Consider the following 21,620-nt stretch of genomic DNA (forward strand, 5'->3'; position numbering starts at 1 on the left):
TCTGGGGTCCCTTTTATATCCCCTTCACGAGGGCTCCACCCTCAGGACCTAGTCAGCTGGAAAGGCCCCACCTCCTAACACCACCACGTTTGGCAATAGGTTCCAACATATGCACCTTGAGGGGACACAAACATTCAGCACACAGACCACCAGGCACAGGGGGCTTTGGACGTGGGAAGGCATGTTCCAGGAAAATGAAACGAGCGTTGCCTCTGAAGAACAAGAATGAGCCTGAGAGATTCCAAATGGCTGGAGGCTGGAGGGGATGGAAGGGAATAATGAAAGATCAGGCTGGAAGGGCCGGGAGCATCTGGAGCAGGGTGGATAAAATACTCCTGGCTGCAGCTTGGATAAAATACCAATGCCCAGTTCCTACTCCCAGGTGATTTAAAAGCTCCCCAGGTGAATTGAATGTGCAGGCAATGGCGACAACACTGATTAGATCATGCAGGATCTCATATGCCAAGCTCAAGAGCAGCAGGGAGTCTCGGAGGGCTTCCTGGGAGGAAGGAACATAACTGGATTTTTCACTTTATCCCAGCTGCTGCATGGAGAAAGGAATGTGATGGAAAGACTGGGGTTAGAGACACTGGTTAAGAAGGCTGCTGAGGGACACAGGAAGGGGGGGAACCTGAGGCCTGGAGAGATGGACTGGAGGTAGGTGGGGAAGAGGCGGGAGATAAGGGTGAGGCCCAGCTTCCTGGCCTGGGCAATCCCCTGAATGCGCAGGTCAGAATTCCTGAAAATGCTCCAGTGCCAGATACAGACGTAGGAGTCAGCAGCAGACAGCAAATACCTTCAGCTGGAGAACTGATGAGCTCTCCTGGGAAGAGGGGTGAAAAGACTGAGTAGAAAAGAGGGCCTAGAACAGGGGCCCAGAGGCCCGGGAAAGAGCTGGCGGGAGAAGGTAGAGCTGTAAGCACACACCATCAGGAAAGTTAAGGATGTGACTGTTGTAAAAAGGGTGCATTCGAGAGTGTCCAGTTCTGATGAGATATATCCACAGGTCACTGCTGACCTTGACAGGGAAGATGAATAGAAACTTGGGGTGGTACTAAAGTGATGGTGAGAGTGGGCACCCCCTAACAGGGGCAAAAGTCTTCTTTATCTTCTTCACATTGTAGCCAAAATGTATTTATGTATTCATTCCATCAATACTTTGTTTATAAAGTACCTAATGTGCTGGGCACAGTGTTCAGGGCCATGGATAAGATGATAGGTCCTTGAGGCCCTCCCTGGCCAGGAGGTGACAGATACTCACCCATATCACAAAACCACGTTCTGTAAATGCTATAATGGAGAGCCACGCCAGCGGCTTTGGAACAAACTGGACTAAATCTACTGGGGGTGGGGGGCAGGCAAGAAAGGTCCTAGAAACCAAGGAAGCGGGATGAGGTTTGCTCTCGTGTGGTTGTCACGGGGACTGTCGGTGCAGAGTTCAGAGCTCAGCCTGCAGTGGGAGAACCACACTTCCTGACCTCCTGGTGGTTTGGTGCTGTCACATGATTGGCGTTGGCGGGGCCATGTGACCAGCTTTGGCCAATGAGCAGTGAGTAGTGGTGAGCAGAGCCCAAGGGCCCAAACTGCCAGCCCCAGACCCTTCGGAGGTCTCTCCTCCTTCTGGCACAGAGAGCAGTGGTATTTGAGACTGTGGCTGCTCCCAGGTACCTGAGTAACCATCCTCCAGACACACATTTCTTGGCAGACATGAAGTGTAAGAGAGGAAAAACTATTTTTCCTCCACCCATCTTAGGTTCATTGGCGGGGGCCTTGTAAATGAGACCCACAAAAGTCAGATTAGCGAGAAAAACAAACAAGTTTATTAATAGGCACATCGTGGACACACATGGGATTACCCAGTAATGAGTAATTCGTCAGGGCGGTTGGAACTTGGCCTTTATAGCATTGTAACAACATAACAGTACATTTTTAGAGGGGTGAGAAGACAAAGGAAAAAGACTTTGTGCCTCTAGGGGTGGCAAATTGTGGGAAAGCAAATATACCGGGAAACCAATGTTTGGATAAACTCAAGTTTTAGCAAAGTTTGTAGATGGATTCCTCTGGTGCGGTCCCTGGGCTGCTGAGGATCTAGACCTGTCGCCAGTGATTAACTTCTTTCTGAGAGAGGGGAACATCTCTACAAATTTATTTCCTACATTTAGGCAAATGGCGGGGAGGGCAGAGAGCTTTTCTTGTATCTGCTTCTTCTCATTTGCCTTCAGCTCAAAATAATCTTTATGCCAAAGTGGTGTATTTTGGGGTCATGTATTCTGCTACCCTGGAGCAAACTTCCGTTGTTTTACTGTGTGTTATGGTGACCACTGCAGAACCTAGCCCAGTGGTTCTCAAAATGTGGTTCCTGGTCCAGCAGCATTAGCTGGTTCGGAAACTTGTTAGAGATACAAATTCTCAGGCCCCACCCGGAGTTACTGAAGCTGAATCCCTGGGGGTGGGGTTTAGCAATCTGAGCATTCAAAGCCCTCTAGGGGATTCTGATGCAGCTTAAGTTTGAGAACCTCTGCCCTAGTGGTGTCAACCGGTACAGCCACCTGGAAGACAGAAGGAGGCACCAGAATGCTTCATAGGGACAATCACTGAAAAAACTAAGTAAGAAGATGAATTAAATGGTGAGGCTCTTCATAGGAAAAAACTTAAAAAAAAATGGTACCTGTCCCCACCAGCTGAGCCTTCCTAGCAAAATGGTGAAAGCTGGTCACGTGGGACAGTCTCCTGCTACGTCATGTCAGAAGGAAACACTGTTGCAGAGGGGATACTATGAATCCAGTGTCACTGAAACCAGGACTGTGGCCTAAGATAAACCCAGAAATGCATTTTCCATTCATCACCAGGGCCTCGCTTCCAAAATGCTCCTGGATGCTTTGAATCTGAAAGGTATATAAAACCCAATTCTCTCTTTTGCCAGGTGAGTCATTAGAGCTACAGCAAAGGCTATTTGGTAATGGGCACTATTTAAATGAAGCAAAAAGTACAATTTCAAACGAATTGCTTTTTAAACTGTCAAATAAAAGGAATCCATTTGTGCATGTGAAATTATTCCAAGGGTTCTATTAACTGAGAGCAGGTGAAAGATGTCAAAGAAACATTCTATTAAAGAGCTGGTTAAATGTTTAAAGACAGACACCTGATGACTCCTTTGGCCTGTTTTGGATTCAAAAATATCTATTTTCACCAGCCCTACATGAGCTCCACGGACAAAAGTTTTAAGAAAATATTAAATCCTAATAATAAGATGCCACTTTGTTCATTAGAGTTGCTTTAACCAATGCCAACTGAATGCTGTCTTACAGCAGGACAAGAGCATATTATCAGCTTAACTTTTTCCGCTGGCTAAAATACGCCAAGGGCTCTTGGCTAGCTTTCCAAATGATGTATTTAACACTGTTCTATGGGCTTTTATTTGCTGGTTGATAAATGCATCCTTATACAGCCTGGTCGATGAGAAGAAAATTCTGCAAACGTATGAAAAGTTGTTGTTTTTGTTTTGTTTTGTTTTGTTGTTTTGTTTTGTTTTGTTTTGTTTTATCACTGGCAGGTATGTTTGGTAGAGATCACCCACATAGGAGAAGATCCTCAATGGTAAGACTGATCTACAGACAAAACAGAACGCTGGGTTGTTCTAAACAAGTCAACCCAGCCTTTTCCATTTCATTTCCTCTAGGGGTTTCCACTGCATTAGTCTTGTGTTCATGCCTTCAGTATCCGTGGGTACTGAAATGGGATTGCCGAAAATAATTAGTGAATCTTTTCCTTCCCCTGGTCCTCCAGGTGCCTCTTACCTGTGTCACTATGCCAGGCTAACACAAGCAAAATTATCCCTGCTTAGTCCAAGAGGAACTGTGCAGATGGTGATCCCCAAGAAGCATCGGGACAGACTTGAAAGAGTCATGCTTCTCACACTTGAATGTGCACATAAATCTCCAGAGGGTCTTGTTAAAAATGCACATTCTGACTCAGTAGGTCTGGGCTGGAACTAGAGCCTGAATTTCTTGCAAGCTCCCAGGCAATGCTTATGCTGCTGTGGACCACATTTTGAGTTGTGATGGAATAACACATTCTGCAAAAACAATGGCTTTTAGAATTGACCCTATTAAACAGGCATTTATTTAAGGGTCTGGCTCCCCTTTGATTTGGGGTTCCTTGAAAGCAGGAACTGGATCTTACACACATTTTGGTTGTTTTGTTTTATTTTCTGGCTGGCACTTGGCACAGGTCCCACACACGGTGGGTGTGTATTTATTTAATTAAACAGAGCTGGCCTTGTGCCAAAAAAGGATTTTAAGTGGACTTAACCCCTAGCAGGCCTTAAGTTGGTGCTTGATGAACTGGCCAGAGAAGGACGTCCTTCCCAGGGGTAGTCACAAACCTTCTGGGCTGAGGCCCTTACCCTGAAGGTCCCCATCACTGGCTTGCACCTGGATTACAATTCAGCTGCTGCTCTTCTGAAATTCTCCCTCTTGCCCCATTTTTAAAGCGGTTTACACTAGAGAGCTGATCAGAGAAAAGGTAGGAAAAACAAAACAAAATCCAGAAAGCCCCGTGAAGCGGTAAGGCTCCAAAACATCAAAAGCTCAACTATCTGCGGCGGGGCCGCGGAACTCTCGGCTTTCTCTCTGCCAGGTTTCCAGCGTTTTGCGGGTCGGCATTGCGCCCCCGCCGCCGGCTCCCCCGGCCGTCCAGAAAGCCCTGCAGGAGCCGGTCCCGGCGGGCGCTGGCGCTCGTTGGCTTGTTGCAAGCCTGTTAGCTCTGCTCGAGCAATTAATCTTCTCGTGCATCTCCCGCCCCAGGGGGGTGGTGGGGGCCTCGGGTGGCCTCGGGGGTCGTGCGGAGCCCGGACTATAGCGACGGTTCTATCGAAACCCTTGTTTCGAGAGTCCCTGCGGTGCCATAACCTGTTCTTCTCTGCAGCAGCCTCCGAGGGTTAGAGGGGGGCTTGTTTAGGCTCCGTAGGGGAGGGAGGAGAGAAAAGGGGAGAAGGAGAGCGATTGTGTTGGTCAGTAGTTGAGCCTCACCGGGGAAGGGAGGAGCGCACCGGAGAGTGCGCCCTAGGGGAGGAGTACACGTGCTGGGGGCGGGGGAGTGGTGAGAGGCGGGCGGGGTGGGGGGAGGAGAAGGGAGGCGAGAGCAGCGGGCGGGAGGCGCCACGGCCTCGCAGACGCAGGCGCCGGCAGCCGGAGAGAAAGTTCCCGGGGAGAGCTCGCCCCCAGAGGGCCGACGTCGAGGCTGCTCGCGGCGAGGGTCGCAGGTCCGGCGTGTCCAGTCTGCCTCGCTGCTCAGTGCTGTGGGCCTCCCGGGCTTGGTTCTCCGGGAAGCATCGTTGGCGGGCGGCTGCCGCTAAACTTGGAGGGGGAGGATGCAGCGAGTGGGAGCGGCGGCGTCGGGCACGGGGGCGCACTGAGTGCTCCTGCGGGCGCCCCCGGGCACTGCTGCTAGGGCTGCGGCCGGGCGAGGGCGCCGAGGCTGAGCGGGCAGGTAGCAGCACCAGCGCCGGGACTGCGCCAGCCCTGCGAGCCAGGGCCGCCAGCGCCACCGTGCCAGCGTCGCCTCCTCGCCACGGAGCCACGGTGCGCGGAGCGCGCACGCCGCGCGCGGGACTCTGAGCTCCGGCCGCGCCGCGCGTCCCCACCTCTTCTCTACCCTCTGGGCTTCCCCACCGACCTTGCCCGCTGGCCATGAAGCTTTGGCCCGGAGTCCCTCGCCTCTGAGCCTCACGTCTGCCTCTCCAGTCCCAGCGCCGCTCGACCACAGATAGCACTCGGCTGCTGGAGCTCCCCATCCTCTCCCAGAGACGGCATCCAGGCGCTCCGGGATGGCGCTCCGCCGGTCCCTCCGGCCGCGCAAAGTTCGCAGGAGGCGAGAGATGCTGCCACAGCAAGTTGGATTCGTGTGCGTGGTGCTGGCCCTGGTGTGCTGTGCGTCTGGCTTCTTTGGCAGCTGGGGTAGGTACTGGTACGGACCAGCCCGGGAGTCGGGGGACTTCGGCTGGGGAGCCGCCGGGCAGCTCTGGGATGTCACCCCTTTCTTCCCAGTCAGGTTGGTCCTAAGGGTTCATAGGGTCCCTTCACCACCAGGCAGGGAGAGCGCACCTGGGAGGGCAGATATCGACGCTTTGAGCTGTGGCGCCTGTTTCCCTGAGCTGCGCGCGGCCCCTTGGGGCTCAGAACGCGGCTGAAGGTCTGGGTTACTAAGGCGAAAGCCTGAACCTCTGGCCCCTTGGCGCCAGAGTTCTGCCCCTGGAGTGCACAGGGAGCGGGCGGCGCAGCAGCGGTGTCCAGGTATGGATTCTCATAGTCTGGGGCGAACCAAACTGAATGCTTTCCATTTTTGCTGAGCAAAGAAGGTTGTACTCCGCGTCCCTCGAAAACCCAGATCCTGAGGCTGGGAACTGAGTCTCAGCCCTTCCCTCGCCCCTACTAAAGGGGTGCCAAAGGGGCAACCTGGGTGTTCTGACGCATCCTCTCCCAACCCTAAAAATGTCGGAGGGCAGCCTGTCCCCTCGGGAGGTTGCTGCTGTGTTTCAGCACCACTTCTCAACTCCTCTCAATCCCCACGGTAGGAGAGCGCTGGTGTCTGGAGCCACTCTCTACGCTCCTCCGTCCAAGAAGGGACTGAGGGATTTGGGATTTGCTTAGGATATGCAAATTTGTGATGGAGAGAAAAAGAAAGTTACAAAAAATGTTTAGGGGTGGAGTAGGGGATGTGAGCCCATTTGAAACCTTCAGAAGACATTCACATGGCTAACATTCCCAATTTTAGTAAGCTGCTGTGACCTTTTAGTATTTTTAACGTCTTATTTTTATTTTTAAAATATCCTCTAGCAACTTTATTTTTTAAATTGAATATTGTGTTAGTTTCAGGTGTACAGCAAAGTGATTTGGTTGTACATACATTTTTAAATTTTTTTTCTAACGTTTTTAAAAATGAAAGAAATGTGATTTAGAAACCTGGACATGGGGAATAAGGTAGATAGTACCTTCCTGAGCAGTTAAAAAGGAACAGCTTAGGTTTATACTGATTGATAAAAATCAGGTGGAACTTGATTAAACTCTTAATACTGCCTTTCAAAACTCACATTTTGTGATTTGAGGATGTTAGGTAAAAAAGTGGCTCTTTTCAACAGAAATCCAGAAAGGTTATTTGAACAGTCTTTAATACCTGGTGCTTTGCAATTGGGCAAGTTGGTGTGTTTTCACCCTCAATTACACACCAGCAATAACAAAATACCTAGAGGCGCTTAGATGTCAGCATTATAGAAGACTTATTATTACCCAGCTGAAGCAGTGTGCACCTCAGGAGAGGTAAATGAATACTTCAGAGGTCTTAAAGTGAGAATCATTTTTATTTGCAGCATCAGGAAGGCTTTTAGGAGTTTAACTGGCCTTGGTCATTAGCATCCACATCAGTGATCTTCCCCTGTTTCTCAGTATGGCCGTTGGACCAGCAGAATCAGCATCACCTGGGTGCTTGTTAGTATAGAATCCTGGGTCCTGGCACAGACCTACTGAATCAGAATCTGCACTTTAACAAGGCTCTCGGGTGATTTGTGCGTGCATTAAAGGGTGAGAAGCCCCGGGCCAGACCCCATCAACTTTCTCCACCTGTTTGCTGACTTGCTGTCCTTCAGGGCAGGGACACCTGAGCATGTTTACTGGCCAAGAACGTAATGGTCATCTGTCTAAACCTTTGTTGCATCTGTGAGGGGCCAAGACCAGAGACATCTTGGCTAATCTCAGATCTCATGCTGACCTATCTGAGACTAGAAACAATGAAATAGATCTAGGAAGCAGATTGCTGTAGGTGAGCAGGTGATGTGCTTCCAATCATTGTGTCACTCCCTGCAGATGGCTCTCAATAGTCAGAGCTGTTGCTGACAGAGCTAGATGCAGACATGTAAGGCCATTGTGAGAATGCAGGCACCATGTTGATCTAATGGTGTTTGTGCCTTTATTCCCCAATCCAGGGCACAAAACAGCTTCTGCTAGCAAACATGTTCTACCAGACACATGGAGAAATAGAAGGCTGATGGCACCAGTGAATGGGACGCAGGCAGCTAAGAATTGCACAGATCCAGGTAAGAAATAGCTTCTTCCCGCAAGGCCTTTGGCCCGGCCTAGAGATGGTGCATATGTGGATAGTTAAAGCCAGAGCTGAGAAACGGTGGCTTCGTGAACCTGAGTGGGAAAGGGTAGCTGTAAGGTGTTGAAAGGTAATCAGTTGTGCTGCTAAGCAACTTGATCCAACAGCTGAAAAATTCACATTCAAGAGTTTTTTAATTTTCATGTTTTGTTCTTATAGTGCTCCTAAAGTTTCACTGTCCCCCCTACTCCCCAATTTTGTTTGCCTGTATCTTTGTTTTCTTTCCCTTTTGCTCGCTGTGTCCATCTGATGAAGCTCTGAGGGCAGCAAACCCAGCTGCTCTGGCAGAAGGCACTTTGGGAACACCCGCCAGGGTTGGACCACCCAGGGTCACTGCAGGTGTAAGATGCACTGGGGTTCCTTCTCTGGAAGAGGAGTTCCAAGCCTGGGAAACAGGTTCTGCTCGCCCTGGGAGGTGATTTGATGTTCCTCTCCAGACTTCTCCAGGGGGGCAGAGGCTGTGAGGATGCAGTGATGGCATCTCGTCTGTTCTCCTGCAGGCTTTGCTTAAACTTAAAGGTGAAAATTTTCGGGAGAAGAGAGTGTACTGGCCAGTGAATGGAGGCTGTCCAGGTCTCAAGACAGGCCAGTCCTGGGTTTTAGCTCTGGCTTCAAAACTTGGAGATCTTTGTGAGAAGAACTCAGTGGGGGGCTGATGTATTTAAAAAGCCCTTCGGGAGCTATGAGGTTTTATTATAGATGGGTACCACTTGGCTTTTTCACCAAGTTGCCAGGCAAGCCACTTAATCTTTTTAGGTGTCTGTTTACTCACCTGTAAAATGGGCAGAATGTACTTGTCTACTTCAGGGTTGCTGGAAGAATCTGGTAAGGTTCTGTGTGGGGCTATGTTGTAAAAGGAAATAGAAACCCAGGCCAGAGGAGAAGACTAGGATGGCAGTCTTCCTGTGGCTTATTTTCACATGCAGGTCTTATCCTTTTTATCCATATATTACAGGTCAGGGAACATCTAGGGAGAAGACCCGAATCACTCAAAGTCATAAAACTTACAAGTGGTGACGCTGTCACTGAAGCCGAGGCCAGCGTGTTTGAAATGTTTGGTTAGTTAAGCACCTAAGAAGGCCAGGGCTTTCCCTCAAAGCCTGTTTCCTACACCAGCTTCCCATCCCTCAGGATGCCTTCTGAGACGTCCACCCAGGACATAGAGGTTTAGGTAAACCTTCAAATTATTCGTCTTCTGCCTGCTGGGGAGGGGACTGGGTGGACTTGCAGAGAAGCAGCCGGGATTCCCTTTGGACTCCCATGTCCCCCAGTGACCGCTGGGCAGTGGTGCCCTGCCTGTCACTTAACCTCCTGGAGACACCGTAAGTGGTGGATGCACGCATGAAACTGACAAGTGAACATGTGTAAGGCCGGGAACTGTTGTGGGGGCCCCGTCCTCTCACTCCAGAGACCTGATGCATCAGAATTAGCACCATCCACATGGGGAACACTTAGCTACTTTGGGTAAAGAATCAAGGTTAGTGCAATTTCGACTGGTTTCTAGCTCACTGATGCCCTCATCTTGGGCTGGCTGTGTCTTCCTCCTGTAGCTTCTGTGACATCTAGTGTGGTCATGTCTGCTTAAAGAAGGCCCTGTTTCTTAGAATAGAGTCTCTTATGCCCCACTGTTGTGCCTGTATCTTTTCTTTTGAATTGACGTATAGTTGATTTATAGTGTTGTGTTTCAAATATACAGCATAGTGATTCAGTTATATATTCTTTTTCATTATAGGTTATTATAAGCTATTGAATACAGTTCCTTGTGCTATGAAGTAGGACCTTGTTTATCTTTTTTATATTTAGTAGTTAGTATCTGCAAATCCTAAACTCCTAATTTATCCCTCCCTTTGCCTTCCCCTTTGGTAAACATAAGTTTGTTTTCTATGTCTGTGAGTCTTATTAAAAAAGGAAGTTTTATCAAAAAAGGAAGTTTTATTAAAAAAGGAAGTTCCACATATAAGTGATATCATGAGATATTTACCTTTCTATGTCTAACTTCACTTAGTATGATAATCTCTAGGTCCGTCCATGTTGCTACAAATGACATTATTTCATTTTTTATGGCTGAGTAGTATTCCATTACATACATGTACGAGTGTGTGTGTATATATATGCACCATGTTTTCTTAAACCAATCATCTGTTGATAGTCACTTGGGTTGTTTCCATGTCCTGGCTATTGTAAATAGTGCTGCTCTGAACACTGGGGTGCATTAGAATTAGAGTTTCCTTTGAATATATGCCCAGGGGTGGGATTGCTGGATCATAGGGTTAGCCTATTTTTAGTTTTTAAAGAACTCTCCATGCTGTTTTCCATAGTGGCTGCACCAAACTGAATTCCCACCAACAGTGTAGGAGGGTTCCCTTTTCTCCACACCCTCTCCAGCATATATTGTTTGTGGACTTTTTAATAATGGCCATTCTGACTGGTGTGAGGTGATACCTCATTGTAGTTTTGATTTGCATTTCTCCAATAATTAGCGATACTGAACATCTTTTCATGTGCCCTTTGGCCATCTGTATGTCTTCATTGAAGAAACATTGGTTTAGGTGTTTTGCCCATTTTTGGATTGCATTTTTTTTTTTTTTTTGTTATTGAGCTGTTTGCAAATATTTATTTCCCATTCTGTAGCTTTCCTTTTTGTTTATGGTTTTCCTTTGCTGTGCAAAAACTTATAAGTTTAATTAGGTCCCATTTGTTTATTTTTGCTTTTATTTCTGTTGCCTTGGTGTCCCTGTATCTTCAGTGTACTGTTAATCAAAAATTTTCTACTAACTATGGAGCAGTCAGTCCTATCTGTCAAGACGACCTGGCCTTGTCCTCCTTACAGGGAGGGAAACAGGCAAAACATTTAGCAATGAGTAAATTTGGATGATGCTTTGTGTTGCCTGTTTCTGGGATAGGATCCCGCACATAGAAAGGACTCAGTAAACATTGGTCAAGTGATGGAATGAAAGTGGGTTTTGAATATTAAGCATGTTAATCCTTACAGTGTTTTTGTAAAGATGAGGAACACGAGGCTCAGAAATTGAGTGACTTCCTAAGATCTCTTGGCTGGTAGGCACATCCCTGGGTCACATGGCTCCAAATTGCCTGCCCTCCCTGCTCTGTTGCGCCTGCCCCAGCTCTCTTCCCAGCCCGGGCAGGGCTGAAGCCTAACTTCCCTTCCAGCCTCCTTGTCCCTGGACCATGAGAATGTCCAGCCCGCTTTCTATTCCACAAGTATGTAGCATGCACCTGCTGTCGTGTGTCCGGCCCTGCAGGGGCCACTTGGTAGAGGAGTTATGAGCAAGTATAAGCGGCGGCCCTGGTAATCAAGGAGCTCACAGCTGAGCAGACGGAGTCCTGGTGCAGGGAAGCTCAGTGACACGGGAGGACTGCAGCGGTCCCCCAGTCAGCAGCCCCACCGGACAGCGTCAGGGGCTCAGAGAAGGGTGAGTAGGTCGATGTAGTTCTGTGGAGCCTTGGGGTCTAGATTAGGCAGGCCTCTGCCGCAGTGGCAGAAAACCTCTCCAAGGTGGGTTTAGCAAAAGGAATTTATTGGCTCAGTCACTGAAAGCGTGAGATCAAAGGTGAAGTATTGTGATTTGGTTTCTGTCTCTGGCATCATCCAGTGTGGGGAAGTGGTGACTACAGCTCTGGCGTTATGTCCTCCCAGATCCCAAAATGCTGGGACAGAGTGCCGTGGCTGAGGTGCTTCTGCAGAAGCCTTAGGTTCTGGTGGCCTGGCTTGGGTCCCCTGACTTCCCTAAGGCAACTACTTGGACAGGGGAGTGCTGGGACTAAACCAGCTTAGACCTGGCTCCAGCTCTGCCTCTGGAGGGGGAGGACTGAAGCTTCTTCCCCCAACACTAGCACGCCCCCGGGAGTCGGCACTCAGTGCTTTATAACTGTTCACTGTAGTGTCCTGTCCTGGGGCAGCTCCCTCCCAGTTAGCGTTTCAGGGTTGTGACAGGGTGGCATCCAATGGCTTCCCTCTTTTCTACACAGTTAACAGGAGTTGCCCATAAACACCCCACGAGGTCCTTGCATCCTCTGAGGCTTCTGCTCTGCCTCCTCCACCAGCCAGAGGGCTCCCAGCCCTGATCTACCAGATGAGGTGTTTTAGGGGATAAGCGAAGATGGAGATTTAAGAATTTCCCTGCTGTATCAACTCCTGGAGCAGAAGCACCACCCACAGTAGGTGGTCAACAAACATGAGTTCACAGTTTAATAAGAACCTTCAGGGAGGGACCATGTCTTATTTTCTGTCTCCTCCGAATGCTCCTATTCACCTGTCAGAGGAGTAGCTTTGTTTCCTAAAAACACAAAGGGGACTCCACTCTTGTCATCTCTTAAGGCTTGATGTGGAAAATGGACTGTTTCTCAGCCTGGGGTCATTTCCCCAGATCTTGGTGGTGGTTCTCGTTATTTGTCCTTTAGTTTAAGTGCCCCCAGCCCCATAATGTTACCCTGTATTATTTTTATGATGTGTCTCTCCATGTAAAATAATTTATTCATCGTCTGTCTCCCCTTGAGGGCTGCCTTGCTCACTGCTCTGTGCCCAGTGATTCTTAACCCTGGCCACACGTTCACATCACCAAAGTGCTCTTGACATGCCCAGGCCCTCACCCCTGGAGTGTCTGATTTCATTGGTCTGGGGTGGGGCCCCGAAATGGGTACTTGTTAACAGCTTCCCAGCTGATTCCAAGTTGAAGCCAGATTGATGCTCACTGGGCTGGAGCCCTGCTGCTCAGTGTGGTTGGCATCACCTGGCAGCTTGTTAGGCATGCAGACCCTCAGGCCCACCCCAGACCTACTGCAGTCAGAATCTGCATCCTAATGGGATTCCCTGGGCAGTTCCTGTGCGCACCAGAGGCTGGGAAGCCCTGGGCTAGAGCACTGCCTGACACCTTGTAGGCTCCCAGTAAGTATTTGGGTGTCAAACGAAGGCTAAGACCTGGTGTAACAGTGATTTTCCTGAAAACCAGTTTGCTTTCTTTTTTAAATGTAGGGAAGCTAAAAAATAAATAAGTAAGACCAAACTTCATCTTTGACCACTGAAGTCTATGGAAAAGTCGTTAATGTATCATCCACCAGAGGAAGTGGGTCCCTCCCTGCAAGATCCATGACATAGGAATGAGAGGTAGTGACTTTGAGTCCCTCGGGGACTGTCTGAGTTCAGGCTGCAATGATGGAACATTGGGTGGCTTTATGAACAGCAGATACTTATTTCTCACAGTCCTGGAGGCTGGGAAGTTCGAGATCAAGGTGCTGGCTAGTTCCATTCCTGGCTTGCAGACGGCCACCTTCTCACTGTGTGCTCATTCAGTGGAGAGAACACCAGAGTTCTGGTCTCTCTTCCTCTAGGGGCACTAATCCCATCATGGAAACTCCACGCTCATAATCTCATCTCAACCTAATGACCTTCCAAAAGCCCCACCTCCAAGCACCACTACATTAGGGGTTAGGGCTTCAACACAGGAATTCCAGACAGACAAACCTTCAGTCCATATCGGGACCCAAAGGGTTTCCACACACCTCTCTGTGGTGCCACCTGGGGTGTTTGAAGACAGTTGAGTGTGGAACCCAGGATTCTCAATGTTGGCCCGCAGGTGAGAGCACCTGCGAGGCTCTGAAAGCTATAGCTGCCTGGGCCTAGCCCTGATCTGTGAATTCAGAACCAGTGATGGACACATTCTGTGGTTGACTTCGGAGCTTCTGGGAACCACGTTCTTGCTCCCCCGCCACCCCCAGACCTTTTGAGATGGGCTCCTTCTGTGATGGCCAGTGCGCACTGGCCTTTCCTGATCATCCAACTCAAAGTAGCCTAATTCACTGGTTCTCTTGGTTTAGCTTTTTACAGACAACTAAATCTGTTCATTGTTATATTGTTTGTTTGCTTCCCTCAACTGAGATATGAAAGGTGAACCTTGTTTGCTTTTTAAAACCACAGTATGTGCTTCAGTTTTTCCTTCTATAAAATGAGGGTGATAGAGGGTGGTAATTGCATCCATATCAGGGGGTTGTTAGAATTAAATGAGTTAATACCTGTCAAGCACTTGTACATGTTCAGGCAGTAGCTTCCATTTTCATGATTATTTTTTCATCTGTTTATCCAGAGATGACACAGTGCCTGTGTATTGTAGAGACTAGAAAACAATTTGTCAGTTGAATTTTATGAGGACAAGTAAGAAGTAAACATCTTGCCAAACAATGTTTTCTCTTCTGGAAACACATTTCTTGTTTTTTTTTTTTGTTTTTGTTTTTTTTTTTTTTTAACCTTTTGAGGCTTGGGGATGCTGGAGGATGGCTTACCTTGCAGAACTTGGCTCTGAGTAGAAAAACTGTTTTTTGCCCCTCGACAGTTAGATGGTGGTTTCCATTCTGGCTTTTTAGCTGGGGTGGGCCTGCCTTCTGTTCTTACACTGCCTTTTCCTGCACATGTGAGACTGAATCAGTGGTCTACCTTCCACCACGTCACCGCTGTTCATTTGCTTCCCAGCATCCTGTGCCTCATGTTTGAAAAGGAGACAGAAGCTTGGCTCCTCCCATTGACGTTGGAGGGCTTTGCTTTGTCATGTTTGGTTTTCCACTTTCATCTTTTGAAAGGCCTGGTGGCTGTGTGTCTGTCTCACTCCGGCTGCCGTAACAAAATGCCATAGACTGGGTGGCTTAACCGACAGAAACGTACTTTCTCACAGTGCTGGAGGCTGCAAGACCGAGATCAGGGTGCCGGGCTGATGAGGCTCTGGTGAGAACTCTTCCCGGCTTGTGTGTGTCCTGCCGTGGCTGGGAGAGAGCGAGTGGGAACAAGCTCTCTGCTGTCTCTTCCTCGAAAGCCCAGAGCCCACCTTCATGACCCCGTCCAACCCAGATTACCTCCCAAAGGCCCCATCGCCAACACCACTGCTTTGGGGAAGGGAGTTAAGTGCTCAGCATAGGAACTTTGTGGGGACACATTCAGCCCACAGTAGTGTCATAGAAGGAAGGCTTGGGAAGAGAGGGTTAGAGATGACTCCGAAGATGAAGGTAGTTTCTAGACTGTCCAGGTGAGCAGAGCGGAGACGTTGCATGCAGAGGCATTGGCTGCAGGTGCGAGGTGGAGGTGCAGGTGGTCAGCCTGGCTCTGATCTGCCTGTACTTTTCATTCTGTATCAGGGCTGATGTCAAGGCCATGGTGAGAGGAGGTGGGGTGGCAGGGGGGGTCCCTGCTCGTGGAGCTGGTGTCGAGGCTGGGTCGGGAGGAGATGAGCTCATTGAGTGGGCACCTGCCGCTGTGGGTCTCTGTAGGCGCCCCTGAATGGGGAGCAGAGGTGCAGAAACCAAGCAAGAGTCGGAGGAGGGGACCAAGAGCTGCAAAAAGTACAACAGGATGTGTGGGTGTGGAGGTGAGGTGGTACCGACGACAAGCTGAAGTGTCTGAATTCTGAACGCGCGTCTGTTCAGAGTTTGCTTCAGCAGGCTTGGGAGACAAGTCACACATCCCAAGTTTGAAAGTTGTTATATAAAAGCAAGTTCTGCCTTGGAAAACAAGAAATGAACTTATTCCGTGGGCAGGGAGATCACAGCTCAGTGACTGTCCCAGACAGCACAGCAGGCGTTCTGGCCTGGGGAGGGGCTTTCCTGGGCAGGGCCACCTCCAGAGGGCAAGTGTCTCCAGCTACCTTCGGATGTCAATCGTCTGGCAGAGCCACCAGCCTGATCACAAGTGGAAGCCAAGGCAGGCAGCAGCCTGTTGGTGCGATTGTGCTTCGCTTTGTTGGGGGTGGGTGGGAGTGCTCATGTTAATACAGTGGGCCAGTGGCTTGGGAGCCAAAGATCTGGGTTCCAGTAATGGCTCTGCCAAGATCCTGCCTGGCATTTGGGGTCAGTCTATTTCTCTCTCTCCTCTGCCTTCCTCCTCTCCTTCCCTGCACACCCCCTCTCCCTCTCCACTCTCACATACACCCCCAAAAGCTAGATTACGTAGGATAAGTACAGAGATTTCCAGCAGCCAGGAGATGCTCCTGTCCCAGCACGCACCACTCTTTCCTCCTTGGAGATGGCAGCTTGTGCTGGTGAAGGCAGACGTGTGGATTTGTGTCCCAGCTCACCCTTACTGACCAGCCACGTGACCTTCAGCAGGTTATATAATCTGTCTAAGCTTCAGGTTTTCTCTTTTGTACAATGAGGAGAGCAGCATTTCCTACCTGTCTCCTAGGGCTGCTGCAAGCCTTAAATTAAGCACATTGACGTATCAAAGTATTGAAGGCGGACCCCGCACACAGGAGCTGCCCCCGTCACCGTAATCCTGGCCAACACCAGCGTGCTCTGTGCGGGTGCTGTTCTCAGCGCTTTCTGTGTATTACTTGCTTCTCCTAACAACCCTTTATGTAGGTTCTGTTTGTGTCCTCATTTTGCAGATGAGGAAATGGAGACCCAGGGAGGTTAAGTAACCAGTCCAAGGTCACCCAGCCAGCAAGAAGAGCCAGGTGTGTGTGTGTGTTTGAGAGAGGTAATTAACACTTTATTTTTTAGAGTAGTTTTAGGATTATAGAAACAGTGAGAGGAAAGTAGAGTTTCTATAGTCTTCTCTTCTCAGCCTCCCCTACTAACCTCTTACATTACTGTGGTACTCTTGTTGCAATTGATGAGCCAATATTGATACATTATTATTACATCAGGAGTCACTGTTTTCTGTTGTACATCCTGTGAGTTTCGATAGCTGTATAATGACACGCATCCACCATAACAATATCTTACAGAATAGTTTCACTGCCCGGAACATCCCCTGTGGAGCCAAGCTTTTGAATTTGGATGGCCTGAATTGGGGGCCTGTGCCTTTATCCATAACGATTAATAACCAGGGTGGTGGAAAAGACAATTTAAAGATGAGGACTTCCGTTGCCATGTTTCCAGCCTCCGCCACTGTCTGGGTACCCCCTGAGAAACAGGGAATGCCTACCCGTTGCAACAGCAAACATCTGTGTGGGCCCTGCTTCTTGGTATGTTTCTAATACTGATTTGTTTGCAATCAAAAGTTTTTTTTTTCTTTTTGTCTTATCCAAACTATCGGGGCCATCTGCTAGCAATCTCGCCTCCTTACTGGGCCATCTGCTACCCCCTGACTTCCAGATTCTCCGCTCTTCACGCCATGCCGGCCTCCCGCAATACAAAAAGCGCCCACTCGGCTTCCTCTTGAACTCTGAGCAACGTTCCTCCCTGAGTTAAAAATGGAAATCATAAAGCATTGCCATGTGTTGCCTTGGGTGGAAGAGATCCAGCCGTTCAACTCAACAGAAAAGTCAAATGCTTGAAAAGGGGTTTTTTGATTAAACATTGTCCATTATGAAGAGGCCATTGGAGCATAGCATTTTACTAAAAAAGAAGAAAAATAAACGTGCCGGAATAATTGACAGTTTCTTCTGAAAGGGCAGTGGATGTCCCCTTGGGAAGGGAACAGAAAGTCACAGTGTGGCTGAGATGCAGAGGAGCTCTCCGCTCAGTGGCTGGTCATCTTGCACGTGGGAAAGTGCCACTAGTTTCTAGGTCTATAGCTCCCTTTGCTAATTCAGCATAGAATGAGGCTCCAGCTCTGGGTCTCATGTAATTGCCCAAGCAATTAATCGCAGTGTGCTTTTCTTGACTATCTACACTCCCTGCACTGTACTAGGCTCTGAAGCTGGAAGGCACTCAGTCTCGGCTGTCAGGGGGCAGCATGCACTGCATGGGGGCGGAGGAGGGGAGTGGACAGGGGCTTAAAATAACAACAGACAGAGCTGCCTGTGGCAAATACCTCTGGAGGAAAGAGTGTGGTGGTTCAGGGCAAGGGTGCCCTCCCTGGAGAAGGTGACATCTGAGCCCGCCCTGGAAGGGTAGGAGGTGGCCGTGGAAGGATGTTCTGAAGCAGAGGGCTCCGTGCATATCAAAATGCTCCCTGAGAAGTCACGGCAGCATCTCCGACCCGAGCGATGCTCACTAGCAACCACCGCATCTTGCTCATTGGCTGTCCGAGGGGAGAGAGAAAACAAACACCTCCTAAGATTACCATGCACAATAGTTAAGTAATTAGGCTTTGGGGATTTAGCACGGAGTCAGTGCTCAACCAGGGCTAGGCTGAATCAGATTACTTTTTTTTTTTTTTTTTAAAGCAGAAGGAGGTAGGACTGGGAAATGTGCCGCAGCTGCCCAGGATGAAGTTAGCAAACTGGTTTACATTGACCCCCACCAACCCACAATTAGGGCAGTCACCCCAATTCACAGGTTTGCTAGGCCCGGGGCAGACTGTGGTTAAAAGAATAGGAATAGTTGCCAGTCTTTTCCCCACTAGCCTGTGAGCTCCATGAGGACAGGGCTGTATCCCCTGCATCTTTGGCTTTAGGACTGAGGCTTAAATTCAGCTTGCAGCAAATTGTGGCTGGATGGACAGACCCCCTCTTTCTACCTGTTAGTCGCTGCTTTTGTGGGCTGCAGCTCCCTGTCTCCCCGGCTGTCCCTTCTAGCCTGTTGATGCCTTGGGACAGATCAGGACACCTAGCCAGGAGGAATTAAGAGTTACGAGCTCAAGGGTTAAGAACACGCACTTTGGAGCCAAACTGCCTAGTTTCCAATCCTGCCTCTGCTCTGACAAGTTATATGACCTTGAACTACTTTATCTTCTAACCTCAGGGAAGGGGCATGGTTTGTTTTGTTCACTGATACATCCCAAACACTAGAAGGGTGCCGTGATCTGTGTGTGTGTGTGTGTCGTGCACTAAGTATGTTGATGTATGTAATGTGCTTATAGGAGGGCCTGGCACAGAGCAAGTATTACACAAATTTCTTGCTGCTAAAATTACCTCCAAAAGATAATTGAACTGTAACTTTATTGGATAAACGTTTAGAACCGAAGAATTGAGGTTGCATTTTGTAAAAGCAGCACTTGCTTTATTTTGAATAAAAAAGTTAAAAAATGGCTATCTGGGCTTACGTTTGCCTGTTATTAATTCTTTGAGGATGAGAAACTGTTGACTTTTTGCATGGCTGATGCTAAGGGATGGCCCAGACCATGCAGGCTGCAGTGGGCTCCTGTGTGTGTTCCGGATCTGGTCCCTTCTGTTGCTGAAAGGGGACCTAAGAATGAGATCTGGAATCTGGAGACCAGAGTTTGCCTTCTGGCCCTGACACAAGCTGTGCGATTTTGCATAAATCACTTTGTTTCTGAGAGCCTTGGTTTCCTGCCTGTGACATGGGCGAAATGGTGACGCGGTTTATCCTAAGGCTTTTAAAGATTATGCGCGAGCGCTGTGCAAATATTGTTACTATTGTTTGTGTAACTATAGTAGACACTTAACCCTTTGAAGAGCATCCCTTTCTTGTGAAATGGAGAAAATTAGTTATTTGGGGCTTTCCAGAATTGACCCACAAGACCACAAACAGGATTTGGGGAAAGCATCGTGCATGGCCCATGTGCGGCAAAAGCCCCTTTGGGGGAGCGTCTGCTGGGAAAGAAAGGTTCAGAGGTCTTCTAGAAAGTCCTTCCAAACACCGGTTTTTATGACTTCCTCCTGTGTTCTCATTTCACACTGTAAATGTCTGACTTTTGATTCCAAGCACACGTGCTGAGGTCAGGGACCCAGGTTCAGCTCCGTACCTAAGATCTGTGTTTATCAGAATGATCCCATGGATGAGAAAATCAGTTTCCCTGAGCTCTGGTCGGAGGCCGCTCTTGGGCTTGGTGTCTGCTGGCTAGTTGAGTGTTGATTGAACCACCCTGTCTGCAGGGCCTGCCGTGGGGAAATTAAAACTGACCTTGACGTGGACCCTGACTCCAGGGAGCTTCCGTTCCAGTTGAGAGAATCAAAATCCAGGAAACTCACCTTTAATATGAGGGGGAGTACAAAGTGCTACCATCCTGGTGGGAAGAACAGACGAAGGATGATAGCAAAGTCCTCAGTGTCACGACCAAGAAGAGCATGGCATCCAGGGGGCACTGGGGACGGGCCTCACACACGTTCCCTCACTGACCCTTGTAATAATCCTGTGAGGGTGGGTGGTAGGTATTGTTGTTGGTCTATCCAGTTTACAGCAGATGCCAGGAAGGCCCAGAGAAGTGGAATAATTTGCCCACGTGCTCCTAGCCTGGAGTTGACGAGCAGGGACTGGGACTCGGGCCACCTGGCCCCAGAGCTTGTGTTCTGTTGGGGGAAGAACCTGAAGGGTTGAAGGACAGGTAGGTCCTCGGTGAGCCTGGGGCACAAGGTGTGTGGGCAGGTATGTGAGGCAAGTCAGCTTGTAACAAGCTGTGGGATCAAGGTTCCTGAACACCCGAAGGCCTTTGTGCTCCACCCTGTAAGCAGGGGGGCCGCGGATGGTGTCTGAGCAGCTCTGTCTTTTAGGAATATGATTCCGCTGGCAAAGTAGGGGGCAAGTTCAATTGAAATAATATGTGACAGTTCTTAGCATCATGCCTAACAAGGTTTTTAGGAAAAAAAAATGGGGAAGACAGGGAGAACAATTAGGAGCCATTGCAGAGATTTAGGCAAAAGTGATAGTCTCGTTCAGGATGGAGAGGAATAGACTGAGGCAGAGTCTACAGGTCTCAGCAGATGTTGGAGGTAGGAGTTGTTAGCTCGTGATACCGATAAATGGTCCCTGACACCTCCATTATACAAGGTGGTGTCCTGGGAAGCACTCCTTCCTTCTTTAGATCGGACCCTTCTACAGGGACCCTCACCCACGAAGAGCCTTGTGCTAAGCACAGTGGCTGGTTTCTGTCCTCTGTTTCATTTTCTGAAGTCTGCATCAGACAGACACTCATTGGACATCCGTGGGCAGGGCACTGGTTGATACTGGGATAGGGAGAGAAGTCCTGGTCCTCAGTGAGTCCCCAGGTGTAATCACCACGTGTGACCTGGAGTGACCCTCGCTAAGCCCAGCACTGCTGAAGGGCGTCACACACCACGCAGTATTGGAGCTGTGCTTTGACGCAAGTGAGTATTTGCTGCACAGATGGGAGCGTGCGACATTCCTGGTGGTGGATACGGTGATTGCAGAAATAGGGTGGTAAGGGAGGACCTGGCTGGACTGGGGACAAGAGTGGCGTTTTCAGCTGGCTGTCGGGTCAAGTCCTGGAGTGGGCGTGGTGGGTCCTGTGGCTTCATCATGCTTAGCCTAAGGTGCACCCCTCCTGGAAGCCAGGCCTACGTCTGGCTCATGGGGGCGGGTTTAAGATTAGGAACCATTCCTCTCATCTCCCTAGGAACTGCCCACCCCCAACACCCTGCACTGGAGTGGAGGTGAAGGGACCACAGATGTGGTTCTTGGCCTCAGGGAGCACAGTCGATAGGGGAGGGAGTGTAGGTCACCGCAGTCCTCGGGCTCCTTCTGCATGTTGCCTCGTGTGTGGGGAGACCGGGTTTATTACGCTTTTTATATCAGCAGGGCTTAAACCGCACGGGATTTTGCAGAGGCTTCAATGCAGAGGCTTTTGCTGTAAGCAACACACAGGCATTTAAACAGAATTG

General features: G+C 49.2%; 1 protein-coding gene across 1 annotated transcript in view; it reads left to right on the forward strand.

Moving 5' to 3' along the window:
- The first annotated feature begins 5,827 nt into the window (after positions 1–5,827).
- The window catches only part of SLC24A4 (solute carrier family 24 member 4), a 152,266-nt gene continuing 136,473 nt past the window's right edge, over positions 5,828–21,620 (forward strand). The window contains exons 1-2 of the mRNA XM_006184187.3: positions 5,828–5,957; positions 7,979–8,089. Of these exons, the coding sequence (XP_006184249.1) occupies positions 5,828–5,957; positions 7,979–8,089 (241 nt within the window). The remainder of the gene's footprint in view (positions 5,958–7,978; positions 8,090–21,620) is intronic.

Source organism: Camelus ferus, chromosome 6 (genome assembly GCF_009834535.1).
Source record: "Camelus ferus isolate YT-003-E chromosome 6, BCGSAC_Cfer_1.0, whole genome shotgun sequence".
Classification (NCBI taxonomy): domain Eukaryota; kingdom Metazoa; phylum Chordata; class Mammalia; order Artiodactyla; family Camelidae; genus Camelus; species Camelus ferus.